Source organism: Zootoca vivipara, chromosome 1 (assembly GCF_963506605.1).
Source record: "Zootoca vivipara chromosome 1, rZooViv1.1, whole genome shotgun sequence".
Lineage (NCBI taxonomy): Eukaryota > Metazoa > Chordata > Lepidosauria > Squamata > Lacertidae > Zootoca > Zootoca vivipara.
Window position 1 is genome coordinate 63,008,340 of NC_083276.1, and position 20,781 is coordinate 63,029,120.

At 41.7% G+C, this 20,781-nt stretch overlaps 1 protein-coding gene across 3 annotated transcripts; it reads left to right on the top strand.

The window, feature by feature from the left end:
- The first annotated feature begins 6,464 nt into the window (after positions 1-6,464).
- ARL14EP (ADP ribosylation factor like GTPase 14 effector protein) lies at positions 6,465-19,829 on the top strand. Of its 3 annotated transcripts, none has more exons than XM_035117829.2 (4): positions 6,483-6,577; positions 12,567-13,063; positions 15,495-15,625; positions 17,028-19,829. In XM_035117829.2, the coding sequence occupies exons 2-4, from the start codon at positions 12,641-12,643 to the stop codon at positions 17,254-17,256; spliced, it is 783 nt and encodes a 260-aa protein (XP_034973720.1). In that variant the 5' UTR covers positions 6,483-6,577; positions 12,567-12,640; the 3' UTR covers positions 17,257-19,829. The 3 variants fall into 3 exon arrangements, with proteins under 3 accessions (XP_060131297.1, XP_034973720.1, XP_034973729.1); XM_035117838.2 differs by lacking the exon at positions 6,483-6,577 and adding an exon at positions 8,894-11,852; XM_060275314.1 differs by lacking the exon at positions 12,567-13,063 and having other exon boundaries at positions 6,465-6,577.
- The last annotated feature ends 952 nt before the right edge of the window (positions 19,830-20,781 follow it).

Here is a 20,781-nt window from a genome sequence, read left to right on the forward strand (position 1 = left end):
AGTAAAGGCTGCATACACTCTATCCCTTAAAGCACATTTGAAGCCTCAAAGGATTTTGGGTACTGTAGTTTATCCCTCACAGTTCCCAGCAACCCTTAACAAACCACAATGCCCAGAATTCTTTGAGGGGGGAAATGTACTTCAAATGTGCTTAAATGTTACAACTGAAACCCTGAGGAGCTCTTGCTAGTCAGCACTAGCTTACATAGGAGCTACAAGGACTGTTGTTCAATAGGCCATTTCCTATTTTCCTTAGTTTCTGCCATTTTCATTGGGCTGATGCTGTCTTTGCGATTTGCTCTTATCCCAAGTCTCCAGAACAATTTAGGAATCATGCTATTATAATTTGCTCATTTCTGTTCCTCGTTTGGGAACTGTGCAGCTCTTGGTTCTGAAACACATTTTCTTTGAGGTCTGGCCCATTTATTTCAATGGGAGGTTCCTCAGATTTCAGCCCTTTTCAATTCAAAGAATTCAGGATGGTGGGGTATTTTTGAACCCTTGTCTTCCCTTTTATTGAACCCTTGTCTTGCAGATGCTGATGAAAGCAATGACATTGTTAATGGACTCAGAATGAGCATGTGGTGTCATCTGATATCTTGTCCTACATCAACTCTGTGATACTAGAGGCAGTAGGCATGCTGTTACCCACTAGCCTGTTAGTAATGTTAGTTTGTTTGGTTCATTAAAATGTTTCTTAGATTTGCACTGTGCCTTGCTCCATTTGTTTTGATCAAAAATCATCTCTCTCTTTTAAACAACAACATATTCTTAGTGCCTGACAAAATCTTGATCAAAGTAAAATAAAAAAATTCCTTCAGTAGCACCTTAAAGACCAACTAAGTTTTTATTTTGGTATGAGCTTTCGTGTGCATGCACACTTCTTCAGATACATCTTGATCAGATAGTTTAAACCAATAAACCAAAGGCTGAATAAACAATGGAAAAACATGTAGCATGGAGTTGCTAAAGTATCATAAACAAATGGCCTTTTCTCATTTGCAACTACGTTGATTCTATGGCTATGAGGGAGCATTTGGTAGCACCATCCAGCCTAAGTCCAGAGCTCGCAAAAGAAAAACACATTATGGGAAAGAGATGAGTACCACACAGTGGTTCAATACAGGAAGTGCACTGCTTGAGACTACAGGAGATCTATCCATCATCTATCTATCCATCTATCTATCTACACCACTATTCATAGAAAATATCATAGTGGTTTACAATAATAGTACATAAAACTATATTGAAAAGTTGAAATCAGAAATCAGGTAACTATTGTGAACAGGTGTATGCTTAATTGCCTGCATATTCCTGACAGAATAGAAAAGTCTGCAGCATGCACTTAAACAAAAGGCAACTGCTGAATCTCCATTTCACACGTCTGGGCCAATGACACTCAAGGCTTGGTTTCTTCTTATGAGCCTCTCCAACTTGGGGAATGACCAAGGGCACTTCTCCAATGGCTAGGGTATAAGTGTTCAAGCAGCTACTGAGGTATCTAGGACCTACGTTTTCCAAGACTTTGTGAATTAATGCAAGGACCTTGATCCTGACTTGGTAGTAGGTGCCTTGTGTATAAGTTTAAACAATGGTTTCACATGTCCGTGGCCAGATGCCCCCATCAGCAGTCTCTCCACTACTTTCTGCACCAGCTGGCACTGCGAAACCAGACCCAGGGGAAGCCCCACATAGAGTACATTACAGTGGTACCTTTGGATACGAATTTAATTCGTTCCAGGGGTCCGTGTGCACCCCCAAAACTTCATATCCAGAGGTGCCTGTTCTGCACAGGCGCGTGCAGTGGTAGTCCGCTTTTGTGTATGCGCAGCCAGTGGTAGCCCACTTCTGTGCAGGTGCAGTCGCCGAAAGCCTTCCCGTTGCTTCCGGGTTCGCCGCATGCATATCCTGAAGAATACACAACAAAATCGGTACATAACCTGAGGTTCCACTCTACAGTACCCAGCCCTGAGTTTAAAGTAAAGGTAATGGACCCCTGGGTGGTTAAGTCCACTCAAAGGCAACGATGGGGTTGCGGCACTCATCTCACCTTCAGGCCAAGGGAGCTGGTGTTTTTCCACAGACAGCTTTCCGGGTCATGTGGCCAGCATGACTAAACCGCTTCTGGTGCAACAGAACACCGTGATAGAAACCAGAGGGCACAGAAACACCGTTTACCTTCCTGCCACAGCAGTACCTATTTATCTACTTGCACTGGCATGCTTTCGAACTGCTAGGTTGGCAGGAGCTGGGACAGAGTAATGGGAGCTCACCCCGTTGCAGGGATTCAAACCGCCGACCTTCCGATCGGCAAGCCCAAGAGGCTCAGTGGTTTAGACCACAGCGCCACCCGTGTCCCTGAGATTAACAACACATTGACTACAATGGTCAATCTATCCCTTTCAAGGAATGGATGTGGCTGATGAACCAGATGAAGCTGGTTAGAGGCACTCCTGGCCATAGAGGCCACATGAGCCTCTTGTGACAAAGAAGTACCCACAAGCTACACACTTGCTTCTTCAGACAGGGTGCAACTCCATCCAGAACAGGTAACTAGCATATTTCCCTCACACTGGAACCACCCACCCAAAGATCCTCTTTCTTCCCAGAATTCAACCACAGCCTATTGTCTCACACACCAAAAACTATTCACCTTGGTTCAAGCAAAAGAGTGTATTAGAGAATGGAGCTCTTGTTATACATACAGCACAGCTATGTCCATTGCTTATGCATAGGTGAGGCAAGTCATAAACAGAGAGGGGCACTCTCTGCTCCATATAAATGCTGCAATCATAAAAAGCCACTGCGATCCAAACATGAATAAGTGTGAGATTACCAGAAAGTTATTCTGAGTTGGTACTGCTGCACGTTGGGCTCAATGTAGAAGAAACATTTGACCAACTTGTGAAGCATATGCCAAACCTGAGAGGCAGCAGGGAGAACAGCATGGTTAGGGTTGCCACACATCCAGAACTTCCTGGACATAACTGGCATTCAGCCCCCATAAACAGCGTCTGGGCAGAAATCAAACAACTTTTGTGTCCAGATTTTCACTTTTTGAAAGGTGGCAACCCTAAGCATGGTGCAAACTTTAATATCTTGGATGATCATTGCAGGGTCCACCACATCATCTGCTGCTGGTTGCCTTGCTAATTTCCCTAATGCAGCTCCCCCTCATTCCATACAAGTGAATGTAAGGAATGCATTTCCACACACTGGAAGTGACTTGTCCCCTCACTTCATTCACTTGTATGGAATAAGGAAAAAGGACTGCCGTCAGGACCACACATGTGTGTAAACAATCAACTGAGGGGAAGTGAGAGAGCATCTCCATGCCCTGCCCCATCCACTGATGTGGAAAAGTAGAGATTTGAACATAAAACAGGAAAAAATGAGAAGCTGGGAGAAGCTGGCATATTCACCCATTCCTCTGTATGAAGGAGCCCCTAAGATGATACAAATATTATACAACAATCTCCTTCTGTGAGATAATTCTCCTTATGTGAGATAATATAAAAAAATTCCTTCAGTAGTACCTTAACGACCAACTAAGTTTTTATTTTGGTATGAGCTTTCGTGTGCATGCACACTTCTTCAGATACAGTGAAATAGGAGTCCCCAGGCACTTATGTAGAGAAGGGGTGGGGAGGGGGTGGGGATGTGGAGGGGAGGGGGGATCACTCAGAAGGGTGGTGGAAGTGGGTGATTGACTGTTGATGACCGAAAACGACTGCAAATGGTTTTGCATGAAAAAGCAAGGGTTGAGATGGCTGAAGATCGCTTATCATGTATAATGAGATAAGAATCCGATATCTCTGTTCAAACCAGGTCCCTCCATGGTTTTGAGCTTGGTGATAAGTTGTAATTCAGCAACTTCTCTTTCCAGTCTATTTCTGAAATTCTTTTGTAGTAAGACAGCTACTTTGAGATCTTGTATAGAATGTCCTGGGAGATTGAAGTGTTCTCCTACTGGTTTTTCTGTCTTCTGGTTCCTGATGTCAGATTTATGTCCATTTATCCTTTGGCGTAGGGTTTGGCCTGTTTGTCCAATATAGAGAGCTGAAGGGCACTGAGATAATGACACTTTTGAGTAAAAAAATATTCCCATGGATGTGAGTGGGGAATCTTCACGATCCTCTTCATACAAATCTAAGCTTAAACCTCTTTTGCTCGCTCGCTCATTCTCTTTTTCTTTTTTTAAGACAGAATCCAGAATCATACACAAAACATTCAAAAATAAGACTTGGTACGCCCTCTGCTGCCTCTTCATCAGTACTAAAGTCTGCATCTAGAAATAGATCTCAGAAAAGTCACAGGGAAAAATGTTTGCGGCTACACATAGCTCTGCATGCGGTCCAGTTCTGAAAAGTCCATGGATGAGAGTGAAAAATGTCCATGATTTATGCATAATGATGACTGTGAAACAATCTGATCAACTTTATTTTTAAATTGTATTTTTTATTTGCCATCCTGAGCTCCTTGAGGAGGGAGGGCAGGATATAAATTCAATAAATTCAGTAACTTGGTAAGTTTCCAGGACTGTTGGCAAAGGAGAATTTTTTATACACCACCTTTAACTGCAAAACTCTCAAGGTGGCTTTCATTGATGAAATAGAAGAATAAGTATATGATCCATTATTATTATTATTATTATTATTATTATTATTATTATTATTATTATTATTCCCTGCCCATCTGGCTGGGTTTTCCCAGCCACTGTGGGCAGCTTACAGCATATCTAAAACATAATTAAAACATCAAGCATTGTCATGTTGTCAATCAATAGATGCTTGCAACAGATGCTTGCAGCATACAAACAAGTTGCTTATAGACACAGGCTTTGTTTCGACAAATATATTGGAAAAACCAGGAACCAAAAAGAAGGAATAAAATAGACTTCTACCAATGGAGGGAGGTACTAGGTAGAGTTCCCCAAGGATCAGTATTGGGACTTGTGCTTTTAATTTTTTCATAAGTGAGAAATTTGTATTAATTTGGTGATGATATGTTAAAATTATGGAAAATCAATAAAAAATAATTGGCAAAATGTTAGAAATGAGCAGGGACGTAGTTCAAACAGCTCAAGGAGCTACATAGCTAAGTTTCCTCAAGATAATAAAATGTTCAGGGTAGTTAAAACAAAAAAGGATTGTGAATACTGTAGCTCCAAAAGGATCTCTCCAAGCTGAAAGAATAGGTAGCAAAATGGCAAATGCAATGAAATGAAATGTAAGCAACTGTAAAATGATGCACATCAGGGCAAAAAAAAATTAATTTCACATATATGTGCATGGCATTTGAACTGACAGTGACTAGGTGGGAGACCTTGGGTGTCAGCAGTGTGTGACAGCTGTGAAAAGGGCAAATTACATGCTAGCTAGGATCATTGGAAAATGAATTTAAAATAACGCTGTCAACACTTTAATTCCATTACAGTGGAACCTCGGTTTATGAACACCTCGGTTTATGAATTTTCGGTTTATGAACGCTGCGGACCCATCTGGAACGGATTAATTCCTTTTCCATTACTTTCAATGGGAAAGTTCACTTCAGTTTATGAACGCTTCAGTTTATGAACAGACTTCCGGAACCAATTGTGTTCATAAACCGAGGTACCACTGTATACTAATCTATGGTGCAACTGCACTTGGAATGCCGTGTACAGTTCTAACAGCACACCTGAAAAACATTATTGCAGAGCTGGAATAGATGCAGAAAAGGGTAACCAAACTTATCACGAAGCAACTCCCACTGACTAACCCAGAACTGGCATACAATCTCAGCAATGCAGCCCAATCGTAGTCAGAACTAGGCAGGTCTGAAGTCACGCAGGGCGGGGTGTAAGAGAGAATTCTCGCGAGACGTAACACGAAGTCGAAGTTGCTGTGTTTTCATAGCGCGGGGAAAAGAAGAGGGTACGTTTGCTGCGCATGCGCTGATGCTAAATTAGCTGTAACGTTCATTCACTTGACCGGAAAGGGAAAAGAGGACTGTTGAACAAATGTTGTAGAGAACGAAGGCGCACATTTGACGCCTCCACACTTTCCAAACCGAAGCGAAGGAGCAAGCGCCTGCCAAAAACTTATTGGAAATACGCTTTGACATTGTAGTTTCAAGTGGCTGGTATTCTACTCAGCCGTACATAAAGGGCAGAAAAGCGCGACTTTCCTTGTTAGTGTCCCTCACTGACAGAGGAGTGCCTGTCCTGCCGAACTTCTGCCTACGCGGCGGCAAGAATTCAACGAGCAAAGCTCCGCGCCTCCCAACAAAATAATCGTGTGCTTGGAAGCCTCTGCCATCTCGGAGAACGCGCTGAGACCACACGGCCGATCTGAACTGAAGGCTGCTTTTGCCTTTCCACTCCTCTTACCCCGCACATGGCGGACCCCCGCCAACAAGTGCTCGGGAGCCGGAAGTCGTGATAGGGAATCTGTGAGGCTGCCACCCTTTCCTCGCGGGCAGCCGTTTCCTTCCGTCGACGCGTAGCTGCTGGGTGCCAGTCGGCTTCATGGCGGCCACGGGCGAGGCGAGCACCGGGGTGGGAGCGGGACAGGGCCGCAGGAGAACCTACATGAAGGTAGGCGCCGGAGGAGGAGTGGGGAAGCCGTTAAGCTTTTGCAACGATAATGCTATTTTCCCACGTGCGCGCGATTTTAACGACACGGGGAATGTCGGGAATCGCTAATACGCTAGATTTGTTAGTGCTTCTTACCCTGCTGTGTTTTTAATTTGTCGCAGTTATACGCCGCCTTTTGTTCCGAGGAACTCAAGGCGGTGCACTTGGTTCTCCTCCCCCATTTCATCCCCGCAACAACCCCGCGAGGTAGGTCACCCACTGAGCTGCATGGCTGAGCGGGGACTCGAACCCAGGCCTCCCACCAAGTCATAGACCTGCGCTGTAACCATTGCGCCACGCGGGGTCTCGAACGGCTTTGAGTTTATCCCCGCCCATATTTATTGTTGCCCTCACAACAATCTTGGGAGGTAGGTTAGGCTGTGAAATGTTACCAGGAATACACAAGGCGAAGAACGATGCGCATATATATATATACATATATATACATACAATGGTACCTCGGTTTAAGTACACAATTGGTTCCGGAAGTCTGTACTTAACCTGAAGCGTTGTACATGTGCACTTTGAAATAAAAAAAGTTAAGTGCTCTACTGGTTCTTTTTCACACAGAATGTTCCCTGGAACATACCGGTAACTTTCCCCCCTGTTAATTCATAATTTGGAAAATAGCCTTGATTGGGTTCTGTGTTAAGTTGGGGAAAGTTAACCAAAGGTAGAGACTGAGATTATGTAGATGGAACTTGACTGTTTTGACATACCCTCAGTCAGTAACTTTTCACAGACTTGAAGGTAGGCTTGCCACTGTCACATTCAGTTGTTTTTGTGCATTTTCCGCTAGTTTCTCATGTTTCACAAAACAGACTGTGACTGACTCTAGCAATATATACATGTGTGATATTTTGAGTGTGAAAATCACAGGCCCTTTAAAATATATGAGAGAAATACCGTATTGGCCCGAAAATAAGCCACACCTGAATAAAAGCCGCACCTTTAAAATGGGGGGGGGATACCCAAATATAAGCCGCTCCCTCGCTGCTCCTGGCTGCATATTTGGGGGGAGGGACCACACTGCATTGCAGTGGCCTTTCCCCTTCCTCACTCTCTTCCTTCCCGGCCTTGGGGAAAAGAACGGGGGACTATGTACAGGGCAGGCGCCGCTTTGCTGCACTCCTGGCGCTGTTTTCCCCGCGCTCCTGGCTGCATACCATAAGGTTGTGAATATAAGCTGCACTTTAACTTTTCACGGTTGGAATTGGGAGAAAAAGTGAGACTTATATTCAGGCCAATACAGTGTATAGTTGTCCAAATCTGTGTGCATGCAGTCTCTTAGAAAGAGACTGGGCCTTCATTTGAGTAGACAAATGCTTCAAGCTGTTTTTGTCAATTTAGCCACTTCACTTGTGTGGGACTAATATGCGAGCCAGTCTGCATTTGTAGTTCTACTAAATACCACATTTATACATTAGAGATGTGCTAAATATAAATGTGAAAAACTCAGGTAACATTGATACTTGTAAACAGCTTAAAAGCCACCTTGGCAGTTAAGCGGTATATAAATTAAATAGTAAATTACAGCTCTTTGAGTGTACATTTGGTTGCAAACCCAGTTTTGTGCCATGCAGCCTGTAGCTTTGTGGAGATGATAGGAAAATCATGCAAACAGGCCTATCCCTTAAGGATCCTATTTTTCTTCCTCACCTACACCATTACATTTTCATAGCAATTGAGCTACTGATACCAGATCAGGACTAGTGCCGCAGTAATTTAAAGCACTCCTGATGCAATACAAAAAGCAAAAAATCTGTATGCAGCTATATGTTCTATTACAGGCATCCCCAAACTACGGCCCGGGGGCCGGATGCGGCCCAATTGGCCTCCCAATCCGGCCCGCGAAAGGTCTGGGGATCGGCATGGTCATTATGCACTTTATAAAAAATTTCCCAGCGAGAGCCATTTTACCCCCCTGCGTCGCCTCTTCCTCGCCGCCAGGAGCCTGCGCCTGTCCTGAGCGCAGCAGCAGCGCCAAGGAAGGGAAGCATGGCACGGGCTCCTCCTGGGCGCCGCCTGTGGCCGCTCCTCCTCCTAGTGGCGCAGCGTCTCTCTCCTTCTCCGAGGACTCCGCGCCGCACCTCCTTCTCCTTTCCCCCGTGCTGGGTTCCGCTCAGTCGAGCTTCACCCACCAGCGTGCGCACAGCTCTTGCTGGTCCCGCGGTGTGTGCGCTGATGGCGAAGCTTGACTGAGCGGAACCCAGCACGGGGGAAAGGAGAAGGAGGTGCGGCGCGGAGTCCTCGGAGAAGGAGAGAGACGCAGCGCAGCTTCTCAGCCCGGAGGAGAAACCTTCCCTCCTCCGCAGCTCGCTTTAAAGCAGCGAAGCTGGGCAGGAGCCGGGCTGCTCGTTCCTCCCCGCCCCTTTGCTGCCTCCCCCAACTGCGGCTCCTGTGCCTGCGCTTGCGAGAGGCAGCAGCAGGACAGGAGCCTTTTCGGGCTTGCAAGAGCAGGCAGAGGAGCCCAGGGGGTGCCCAGGAAGGCGGTGGGAAAAAGCGGCGCTGCGCCTTTAAGAGGCTCTGAACGGAGCTCCTGGCTCGCCCCTCCTGCCTCCGCTTGGCTGCTTCCGCTCGCTCGGCTGCTTCAGTCAGCTCCTCAGCCCCAGAGCCGAGTCCAAAAGGCAGCTCCACTGACTTTTCTCCTCCTGGCTCCGCAGCCCTGGGCAGCAACTGACAAAGGAGACCTGCCTAATCTGCCCTAGGACCCCAAAATATCAATCTCCCGCTTTTTGTGTGTTTTTTCATCCCGGTGTTTATCTCATTCATCTCTTAAGGCAGCTGGGTCTCCCCCCTCTCTCAGTGCCAGGCTAAGAGCTCAGTTACTTTGCAGTAAGTTCAACGGGAATCAGGTAGGGCTGCCCATGAAACGTGGCTAAAGCCATTTGTCTCTTCCAATGTTTTTTATGATGATGAAATTCAGTTTTAAACTTTCAGATACAAAGTTCCCCCTTCCCCTCTCCAGACGCCAAAGACCAGTACAGTTATAGTTTTTTGCCATCTGTTTTTAGAGCAATACTGTATTATAAAGAATTAATGGTGTCACTTTGGACTGCTTTGAATGAATGTGGCAGCATCTCCCTCCCTGACCCCACACCCCCAGTCTTCGCTCAGTGAAGGCAGCATCTCCCTCCTTGACCCCACACCCGAGGGAGAGGTGTGCCCTTGGGGGGCTGAGCCGCCTCTTAACAACTCTGGAAAATGGAGTCTCTGTCCCTCAGGACTTTCTCTCTCTGCTGCCCACCCTGAGAGAAACATGGGGTGGGGTGGGGCGCAGCAGGGGTCCTTGCGCCAAAAAAAATATATAGTCCGGCCCAGCACAGGGTCTGGGGGGGGTGGACCGGCCCCCGGCTGAAAAAGTTTGGGGACCCCTGTTCTATTAGGATTGCCTTTTTGTACCAGCGCAGTACCTATTAATCTACTTGCACTTTGACGTGCTTTTGAACTGCTAGGTCGGCTCTGTGGTTTAACCCACAGCGCCACCCGTGTCCCATCCTCAAAAGAATACCCATGCACAATAAAGAATCTGAACCCTTTTGGTATTGTGTGCTAATGCACACTCGCCTGAGTCTTGCAATTGCGTTGAAGCATTTGTGCAGTTTGTTCCACCCGGGTTTTGCCTTTGGTGGTTGATGAAGACCACATGATGCCATGCTAAAGAACAATGAAGAACTCAAACACAGAAGAATCTGTCCATTAGAATTACAAGCCTGTTCTCCAGAATGGAAAATGCAATCGTGAAGTTGCTGATATTTCTCCTCTTTTATCTTGTTACCCTGTCCTGCTGCTGATGGTGTAGTCGTGCCTTCTCCCTTTTACAAAATTCTTTCTGTAAACACCAGCAGTTGTTGCTTGCTTGCTTTCTAGCACCACCTGCCATGGTTTTAATGAGCATTTCATAGAGCATCAGCAGTTTAGCTTAATTCCATGCCAACAGCAAATTAAATTAATATTCTTGCCATCTTCTGTTCTTACTAAAATTTGCTGCTATCCTACCTTTCTTTAAATGTGAGCAAAACTGAAGCACCAGGTGTTGCAACATTCATCATGGTAAAATATTGCCAGTAACAACATTATTCAACTCTTGATCCTGTCATTTTAAGCAGGGTCTGACAACAGAAAACAGTTTTGTACATCTGTTTTTTCTGTCCCAAATGGGATGAGGTCTTCAAACTAATAAGATATTTTTTTAAAAAAAAACAAGCAGTGTTCTATTGGAATTTGTGGTGAATTCGTGGGAACTTAAACAAACCATTAAAAGCCTAAGTTCAGTGTTTAGCTGCAGAAGTGAAATGCTTGCGCACCCATAATGCAAATGCTTGCAGAGGTTGGAACATGTTGCTCTCTGTGACATGTTTCTGCGAAGGCTTGAGCCTGAAAAGAGAATGCAAAATGCAATATTTCTTAAGTAAGACAAGAAAAATGATAGTGTCTCCAGCTGAAGCATCCTCAAATGATTTCAGCTTAGATATCAAAATAAATTCAAGAAGACAATAGAAGGAATATACCGGGACTTTTGAGAGCAATTCCATCATGCCCTCTTGAAAAATCTGCTCTAGAAGATCAGGAGGGATTCAGTGCAGTGTGAGAGGCGGCAGCCTGAAGAGAAATTTGGTGCAGACCTTGTGCATAATAAGCACAGTGTTCTTTGAATTTTGACCTCTGAAATTAGTTGAAACAAATGCCATAGCTGTGCCAATCCTAGAAGATGTCTTAAAAATGATCCTAGCTCTGAGTAAAATCTCAGTTTGGCCTTTTGAAAAACTACAGTAGTTTGGACCAGGAGATGGAAAACAGCAGGGGATTTTATTTTATTTTGCTGCTCTGATTTAGAGCTTGTCTGCAAAATTTAGATATCTGCAATGTTACTTCTTGCTGAATAGCTTCTGCATATGTGCTTTGCTTCCGTCATTCTCCTTGCAAATTACTGGCTTTTCCTTCCGCTTGAATATGAACTGCATTAGAAAATCTTCATAAAAACTTTCTTAAGGATGCTTCCCCCCCTCCTCAATTAAAATAGATAATGGATGCAGTCTGAAGATGCATCTCTAATGTGGGAATACTCCTGTGTGTATCCTCCTGGTATAGTCAGAATAGCGTGTACGAGATGCCTCGTACAAAGACACACGTTCCAACTGCTTCTATGTACATATCTTAAATTTTACACAGGAAGATTCCAAGAGATGGGCTTGAGAATACTTTCCCAAGGACATCTACAAGACTACTACTATTGGTATAATTTCAATGTTTAAATCATGCCCTGAGGTTTTGAAACATTAAGATTGTTGCATCAGATCTGTTAGTAGACCCTAGGTAGAACCTTGATTTTTGAATTTTTAAACAACTTGACATTTTTGGTTTTGGACAAATGAAGTTGAACTTATTTTCTGGAAAGCTCTGGATTCATAATGCCAACAGTCACACTAATACAGATAGCTGTTATTGGTTTGGCAGTTTTACCAGTGAGCAGCCTGAAGTCTTTGAGGAAGTTAGTGCCACTGTAGCTCTTAAAGTACCCTTTCATTGGCAAGGGACGCCAATCCATCTGACTTAACTCTCAACTAGGCTAAGCTTCCTTTTGTATCCACTTACTGAGGCTAGCACAGGCTTGTCCTAGTCACTTGCATTCCTTTGGTCTCCCTCTCAAATGCTTCTTAAATGGTATGGCAATTGCATTGACATACCTACGCCTATCATGGAAGCTGCTGTACTTCTGCACTCCGGATGCATGTTTTTACCCAGATTAATGCATTCTGGTAGCAGAGGTTTTGTACAAAATCTTATGGCTGCCTACAGATCATAAGACAAAGGCAAAAGTTGCCTGCACAATCAGCTGCATTGTATAGTTCAGCTGAATCCTTGAACATCCATATTAGTTTTGGTTTTTATTTTGGGTCTAGTTGAAAGTATGCAGCATGAATCTCATTTCCTTCACTGCTTTCTCCAGGCTAATCGTAACAGCTGCTAAGGACGACAAAGACAAACTGTAGACAATCAAATATATTGTACTGGTCAAGTAAAATGGATCCATGTTCAGTAGGAAATCAGCTGCAAGCTAGCAGCGATTGCCATAAAACATACTTTACCTGTCACACTGGATTCAAGACTAAGCAAGAACTATCATCAACTGATCTGTTACTCCTTCAGCTTAGGACTGGGATAACTCTTTCAGAGAACAATACAATCTGCTTCCATCATGCTATAGTTTACCTTGATAGGTATGAAGACTTGCAAAAGTCATGCTGTGATCCTTTTAATATGCACAAAAAGCTTTCAAGGAAAAACTTGCATGCAATTGACATAGACGAATCAACTTTTCTAAGTGCCAAGTTTGGACGGCAGTTTATACCTGGCTGGAAACTTTGTCAAAAATGTACACAGATAATAAATGGAAGTGCAGAGGTTGATTCTGAAGACCGTCAGCGAAGGAGACTTGATTCAGACGTATGTATATGAGATAATTTTTTTCACCTATTGGACTTAGGCTGCAATCTTATGCGCACTTACCTGAGAGCAAGCCCCAGTGAAAATGCTGTTCCTTAATTTTAAGTAATTGTGCCTATGGGTTGGGCTGTACTTTACTTAACATAGACCATCACTAAAATAGCTATTATTATTATTATTAATAATAATAATAAACAAACAAACAAACAAACAAACAAACTCTCAGGTACTAATGGTATGCTAGATATTGTGCAATTTCCACATGTGTGGTCATCACTTGATAAGTGCAACATGAAGAATTATGTGAAACGGCCATCGTTAGTCAAAACTTAACCAAAGCCACTCTGATATATCCTCACATCATCTCAAATGTAGTAACTGGCAATAGAGCATTAATACATCTAGCTGCAGTTCCTCACATGATATGTTATGTATATATGTATTAATGTGCCCTAAGCAAGTCTAACATGATTAATGTGGAAGAGAGAGCAGGGCTTGACGTTAGAATGGTGAAACTGAATAGAAGTGGATTAATTCATAACCATGTATAAAAGTTGGAACAGGGTGGATTTGATTTAAATCAAACTGATTTAAATCACGATTTAAATCACGATTTAAATCACTAGTCAGTAAGGCTTGATTTAAATCATAGTTGATTTAAATCATAAAGACTAATTCTTGCTGGTATAACTTTAATATGCAAGTAGATGAAGATTTTTAGAATAACAACTTTTCATATTAGTTTTTTTATCCCCAGTTTAATAGGTTAATCATTCATATTTGGACAACTTTACTGTTGTAGTTAGGAAGGAGAAAAATAATCATTACCTTAATACCGGTAATAACAATTTAAATAGATTTATTCAACTGAAACAATAACATTACAGCATATGTTATTTGCTTAAACAAACATCCATGTTTGTTAACTAATTTGGCTAAACAAAAACAAAATATATATATTTTAAGAAACTTAGACTGTCAGCCCAGCCTACACATGAAAAACTTAAATACTGTCCACTCCAAACAATCAGAAAAATATTGTTTCTATTCTATTCACTGAACTTCTTGAAACTTAGCACTGAAGGGGTTGCTTCTGTATTCATAGGTTTGTAGAACAATAGGATTAAGGTCTTTTTCTCAACTCTGTTCATGTTATAACATTTTTGCTGTGAAGAAGAGGCATGTGATCTCTGTTGAGTCAAATTCAGTTTTGAGAACTGCAAAAGTAAACCAAGCACCTGTGATAATATCTTGTAGGCAGAGAAACTGCCCAATAATCTTACAAAAACCTCTGGAAGAGCATGACATTGTGAATGGATTAATGGAATTTATTTACCCCAAAATTAAACATATACAACCTTATACTACAAAATTAAAAAACTAATCTTTATTTCATGATGGAATAACCTTTGGATGGTAATATGTTTTCCTCAAAAAGCATTTTATTTAAAAAAATCCAATTTAAATCAAAAAAATCCAATTTAAATCAAAAAAATCCAATTTAAATCAAAAAAATCCGATTTTTTTGATTTTTTTAAAAAAATCATTGATTTTTATCCACCCTGAGTTGGAACCACAGCAGTCTTTGGGGAACAATGAGGTCTAGACTACACATACAACAGAGCAAAGTGTAGGAGTTCTGATGGGATTGAATGGATATCATTCTGCCCTCTTAGAACTTATTTCATCACTTGATAGAGGGGGTATCTATTTCTAGCAATAAAAAGCAGCATGATGGAAGATACACTTTGAAATGGAAATTATTCTCCAGTCTTTGTCTAATGAAAACATGTTGTTGTTGTTTAGTCGTTTAGTCGTGTCCGACTATGAAAACATACAACAGTTAATTTTTTTAAAGGTGAGGTCAAGAGAGAAGTGAAAATATGCCCGGTTTATTTATTAAAGTAGGCTTTCACTATTTCGGTTTCCATTAATTTGCACAGTTAGAGATATACTCATATCTCGCTTACCTGCTCCACAAGAAATTGCCATTGCTTTTTTTACTTTACTTACTAGCGTTACTGCCCATTTAGAGAGACCTTACAAGTGGTCAGGTGGCTAAGATTTCATAAAAGATGTGTGTTGAGGGAGAGGGATCCTTTGTGCCACAGCATACAGCAACCACTTGTTCACATTTTTTGTATTAACCTGTAATAATCTTCCTTGACCAAGAGCAATTGCTGGTGGATACCCTGTTCATGTAGACAGGGATTGAGGGCATCTCAACCTTATCCCACCTCATATTCATGAACTGAGCATTTGAAGGCAATGACACTCAACAGGAAGGTTTTTTGTTACATTTGGCCCCAGCTTTGTGCCTCTTTTTATTTAAGAAGTGACAGCATTCTAAGTTGATTAACAAGCCTCTGGCAGTGTATGCATTAAGTATTAACTATTAATAGTTCCAATGAAATTGTCTGTATCTGTTCAGGGACGTACAGCTAAGACCTTGAAGTCCTTACAGTTTGCTAATCCAAGACGACATTCTGAATTTGCTCCAGAAGCAAACAAAAGGGAAAAAAGAAGGCTGCAGACAAAAAGCACATCCAACAATTCAGACAGGTGAGCTCTTTTCCCGGGATGATTACACTTATCCTTGCTTTCACGCCCTTGGGGGAAAGTCTTTATTTGCATCTGGACCTTGCTTCAAGTCTGCTTAAGTAGATAGAATCTCTTTTCATTCAAGTGCATAGAAATGGTGTGATAAAAAAATCCATTGTAAGGCATGGAAAAAACCTTGAAGAATAAAGAATTGCCACACAGTAATGCTGTTGGAGCATCTGAATTAATCCACAGAATAGCTAAAAGGTGACTGATCCTGCCTTTTTTGTTCCAAAGTGGTTCTAAACAAATCAATCCTGTACTGAAGCAGGAAGGTGAATGTTGATTAGAGTTGTCCACAGCATCAGTAGACTCCTTTCAGTTATAACATGTGGCATCACACCTTAGATAGTAATGGTGCCCTTCCCTAAAATTAATGTACCCTGTTTCAAAGGTACAGTACATTGCATCCACTGTTGCAAAGAGAAAGAGAAGGGAAACAAAATTGCATAGCCTATAGACAGACATGACAACCTGTTGCATGGACAGACTCTGTCAATGTTTCTATATGTAAATAGCTGGCCCTGCCACGCGTTGCTGTGGCTCAGTCTGTTAAATAGCTCCCCTCACCTCAGCCCCCCTGTTTTACGTGTGTTATGTTTACACAGGCGCATCCCTGTGACTCCACCCACCCTGTTCCGACCCATGACCTATCCCGTCCCCTCCCCCCCGCTCATCCCTGTGATTGGGCCCACCCTGTCCCGACCCATTACCTATCCCACCCCCTCCTCCTCCCCATCGCGCACCCAGGCAAGCCCCCACCTCCACTCGGCCTAGCCTGCAAAGCCGAGGCGAGATTCTGTGGAGAGGGAAGCTTTCCTAGGTGCAGTACCAGTGTAGCCGTTGCTAAAGGGCGCTGTTTTGCAACCTCTCCTGTGCTCCCAGCATGCACTTTTGTATGATTTGTGAGTTCTGAAACACAGTGTTTTGGGGGTTTTACCTTGCATAGGTGACACATCTGTCTTTGAAAACGGTATGGGGTTACTCGGGTAGTCACATTTGACTTTGTGTCCAAATATCAAAGCTATCGGTCAAGCGGTTTTGTTGAACATTGGAGACGAAGGAACATACCCAGTTTACATTTATACAGATAGATAGATAGATAGATAGATAGATAGATAGATAGATAGATAGATAGATAGATAGATAGATAGATAGATAGATGGTGCCTCCCTGGAGCCTAAACTTGCCCAAAATTCATTGGCAGTCTCTGTGGCTAATGTAATGTATGGCTATTGATTCTTGGCATAAGATTATCCAGAGCAAATTCCCCTAAAAGTAGATTTAAACTGAATTGCCAGTGACTTAAAATGGAATCCATTGTTAACAGATTGCTGTTAATTCTGCTTTCTTTCTCCTCCAGGCAACTCATACCAGCAAAGAGCAAAGTGTACGATAGCCAAGGACTTCTGCTATATAGTGGGATAGACCTCTGTGACTGTCTTGATGAAGATTGCCTAGGATGTTTCTATGCTTGTCCCAAGTGTGACTCTAGCAAGTGTGGACCTGAATGCCGCTGTGATCGCAAGTGGCTGTATGAGCAAATTGAGATAGAAGGAGGAGAAACTATAAGGAATAAGCAAGCGTTATAGATTACATGTTGAATTCAAGTAATGAGCGTACATGCCAAAGGTTTTCACTTACAAAAAATGCATAAATTTTCTTCAGATTTCCAGTTAGTGTTTGAAGTGGTGTATGAAAGTTGTGGCTCAGAGTTAATTTCCCCTTTTTGCACCCTTACAAAAAAGAAAATCTACAACCTTATTAATGGGCAGGTGTATTAATCGGAACAGTATTATGCATTTTGCACCATGTACTCTGTAGAAAAGATGCATTTCCCAAGCGTCTCCCCTCTTTTCACCTTGGGGGAGGGGGAGTGTTGTCCATTTCAGAAATGTGACCACTTTAATTGCTAGAAGCCATGAGCAGTATTAGCACATAGTAGATTTGTGATTTGATAATGGTGTTTTGCATGGTGGGTAGAAGATATTAACGACAGGTAAAAAGGCTTTTTGAGAAGATGGCACCACTTCAAAGAAAAGTTTCGGACTGTTTTGAAATATTTCCAGGTTTTTGTTTTTAATCTGAGTACAAATCTATCTTGTGTTTTCAACAGTATTTCACTGCTTGTGATGAGGAGAAAAGACTAAACCAAAGATGTAATCTCAGGTAGCATTTCCATTATGGGTTTTTTATTTGAGAACTATATATTTGAGTCTCTAGGCCAGGCATCCCCAAACTTCGGCCCTCCAGATGTTTTGGACTACAATTCCTGACCACTGGTCCTGTTAGCTAGGGATCATGGGAGTTGTAGGCCAAAACATCTGGAGGGCCGCAGTTTGGGGATGCCTGCTCTGGGCAGTCGGACAGAGAATTTCTAGGATGAATGACAACACAGTCCCATTTAGCCTTTAAGAATATGTGCAAGTTAGTTATTTGAATTTGGACATTAGGAGCACAAATGGGGAACCAAGAGTAATGTATTTTATATTGCAATCACCGATGCTCTGCATAAGGATATGTACAGAATTTATTTTCAGTAGCAATTAAAAGGCTGCATTTTCTTGCAGGGCCATTTTCATAGTTTTGACCCCATATGCAATAAGGAATTGTATCTGTGTAAATTAAACTTGCCCTTGAGGATAGATGACTTTCCATTTGAAATGTAAAGTTAGTTGGTAAAATGTGTAAGACTTAAAAAGTTCCCGTTAAGTATTATCCTAGGAGTTTTGTTTGACTCCGCCTATATTCAGGAATTTATCCTGTTACCTGTACTGTCCTAGGAAGGCAAATTGTGTCATGCAAAGCAAGAAAGTTGCATAGGAGCTGGTGAATGTTTGTCCCTAAATTCAGGAGGAGATGGGATTGAATCCATAGCCCTGAACCTGGAGTTCCATGACTGCTCTGATGGGCCCACGTGGAGCTACTCCCTTATTTGACATAGAAATGTTTATTGAGGGGCCATGAGGTCTGAGAACATTGGATTATATCCAAGGAGCCTCTGGATTAAGTCAATTGTGTCTTTACAGTATTTGTATGTATGCATTTATATATATATTTATAGAACCCATTTCATTATCAATTATGATTGCATTTTTTAACAAAAGACTTAAGATTACACCTTTGCTGGGGTTGCATTATATCTTACAAAATTTGGCATTAGCAAATCATCTTGTAAAGAGAAATTCACAGTAGGAATGGTTATTAAATTTAAAATTGCTTCACTTGGTGTCTCTTTTTTTTAAAGCATTTTTCTATCTAAATCAACTCCAAAGCCTCAGTATGCAAATAGCTTTATTGGGACCAACCAAAATATCATACAGTCTTTTTCATAGGTCCTAATAAAGGTATTACCATACTATGGCTTTGGGGTTTTTCCCCTATTGTATGAATCAATACAGACTTTAAAAAAATTAAATCCCGTAAAATAACTTTAGAATACTATGTGTAACTTTGCTTGACTTGATTGATTTCATATGTTATGTAGTAAAGTTCTTACAGCTATGTACAGAAAACTGGCCATCACCTAAAACTGTTTTTAGAGCCTGCCTAACTTCTGGCAAGTTATTTGAACAGATGGATTTTTTACTCTCCCTGCAAAATGGCATTCTGCAAAGCTTACAATAAAATAAAAGTACTTAAAGGGAAAAGTTTGGCACCTGAACAATGAGATACATACATGGTTTTATCCAAAGCTGTCCAGGTGCGAGCAGAACAGACTTCTAATCATGCAATCAGAACTTTGCTCTTGCAGGCTCTCAAAATCTGCTCTGTGGGGTTGAGGAACCCCTGAGCAAATTTGTGGAATTGTAGAAAGGTGCAGAAGAAGAAGAAGATATTATGCTGTATGAGCTCACTATCAGTTTAAAAAAGTGGATACTGGCAGATAAATAGCTGCAGGTGGCATTGCAGCATGTTGGAATATGAAATCCTCTTGAACTTAAATTTCTTAGTGTTGACATCTACTGGCACTAACAAAATGTGAAGCAGCAATGCAAATATTGTGTTTGTCTAATTTCTTCAACCAAAAATTGATCAAATTTACCCTCGAATGCTTAGACGTGTGTTTCAGTGACTAATCTATTATAAAATGTTATACAGTGTAATGGCTAGTATGCATTGGTAATATATTTTTCTTTTCTTTTTGATTAAGGTATGTATTGGTTATATGCTCCAGATATTAAAATTAAGTAAACAGAGGTTGCAGTTATGTGCACAGATACTTTGGTCAATTCCATGAATACTAACGGATAGTATGTAGTGCATGCTGAAGTGATTCATTATGCAGAAAAACTTACTCCACTTACACTGAAACGTTACTGCTAGTACTAGACAACTGCAAACAAAGATACACTATTAAGTAAATATCAGGTACCAGTATTTTCTTCGTCAACTCACTTCTGAAGATTTCTATATTTGCTATCATTTATCAAATCCTGTTAATAAATACATTTATTTGAGCCACATATTTAGTTCTTCTTCTTCTTTTTAAATGAAGAGTAAATATCTGAATACCTCTATCTACTTTCTATTAATTTACTTAGCCCAAACTTATTACAAAACAGAGGACTACTACTCGTTCATTTTGTTTGTATGCCTCTTTTCCACCAAAAAAATGCTCAAAGTGGCTCACAAAAAAGGAATGCATTTCAAACAAACACTACAAAAACAGTTTAATAGCAAAATAACATGGTAACAGTTTCATAATAACAGCAAAATAATAACATGCAAAAAAAACCACATTTCAATACTATACAGTGAGGGGGGAAAGTCTTTGATCCGCTGCTAAATTTGCCCGTTTGCCCTCTGACGAAGAAATGTCCAATCCATAATTTTAATGGTAGGTTTATTGTAGCTGTGAGAAACAGAATAACAACAGGAAATACCCCGGAAACCCAGAAGACAAAGGTCAGGGATATAAAAAGATGACTTAAGCAACACACAGCATCCAATATCAAAATTAACAAGGGTGCTTCACAGTTTTCCCTTAGCTCTAGAAACACTCCCCCCACTCATCACCTTATTCTCTTGAACTTTGCGTCACCTGTTAAAGAGACTTGTAGCTGCCATATTATCTCTTGAATCTGAATCAGAAAGTCTGGGGTTAATAGATTTAA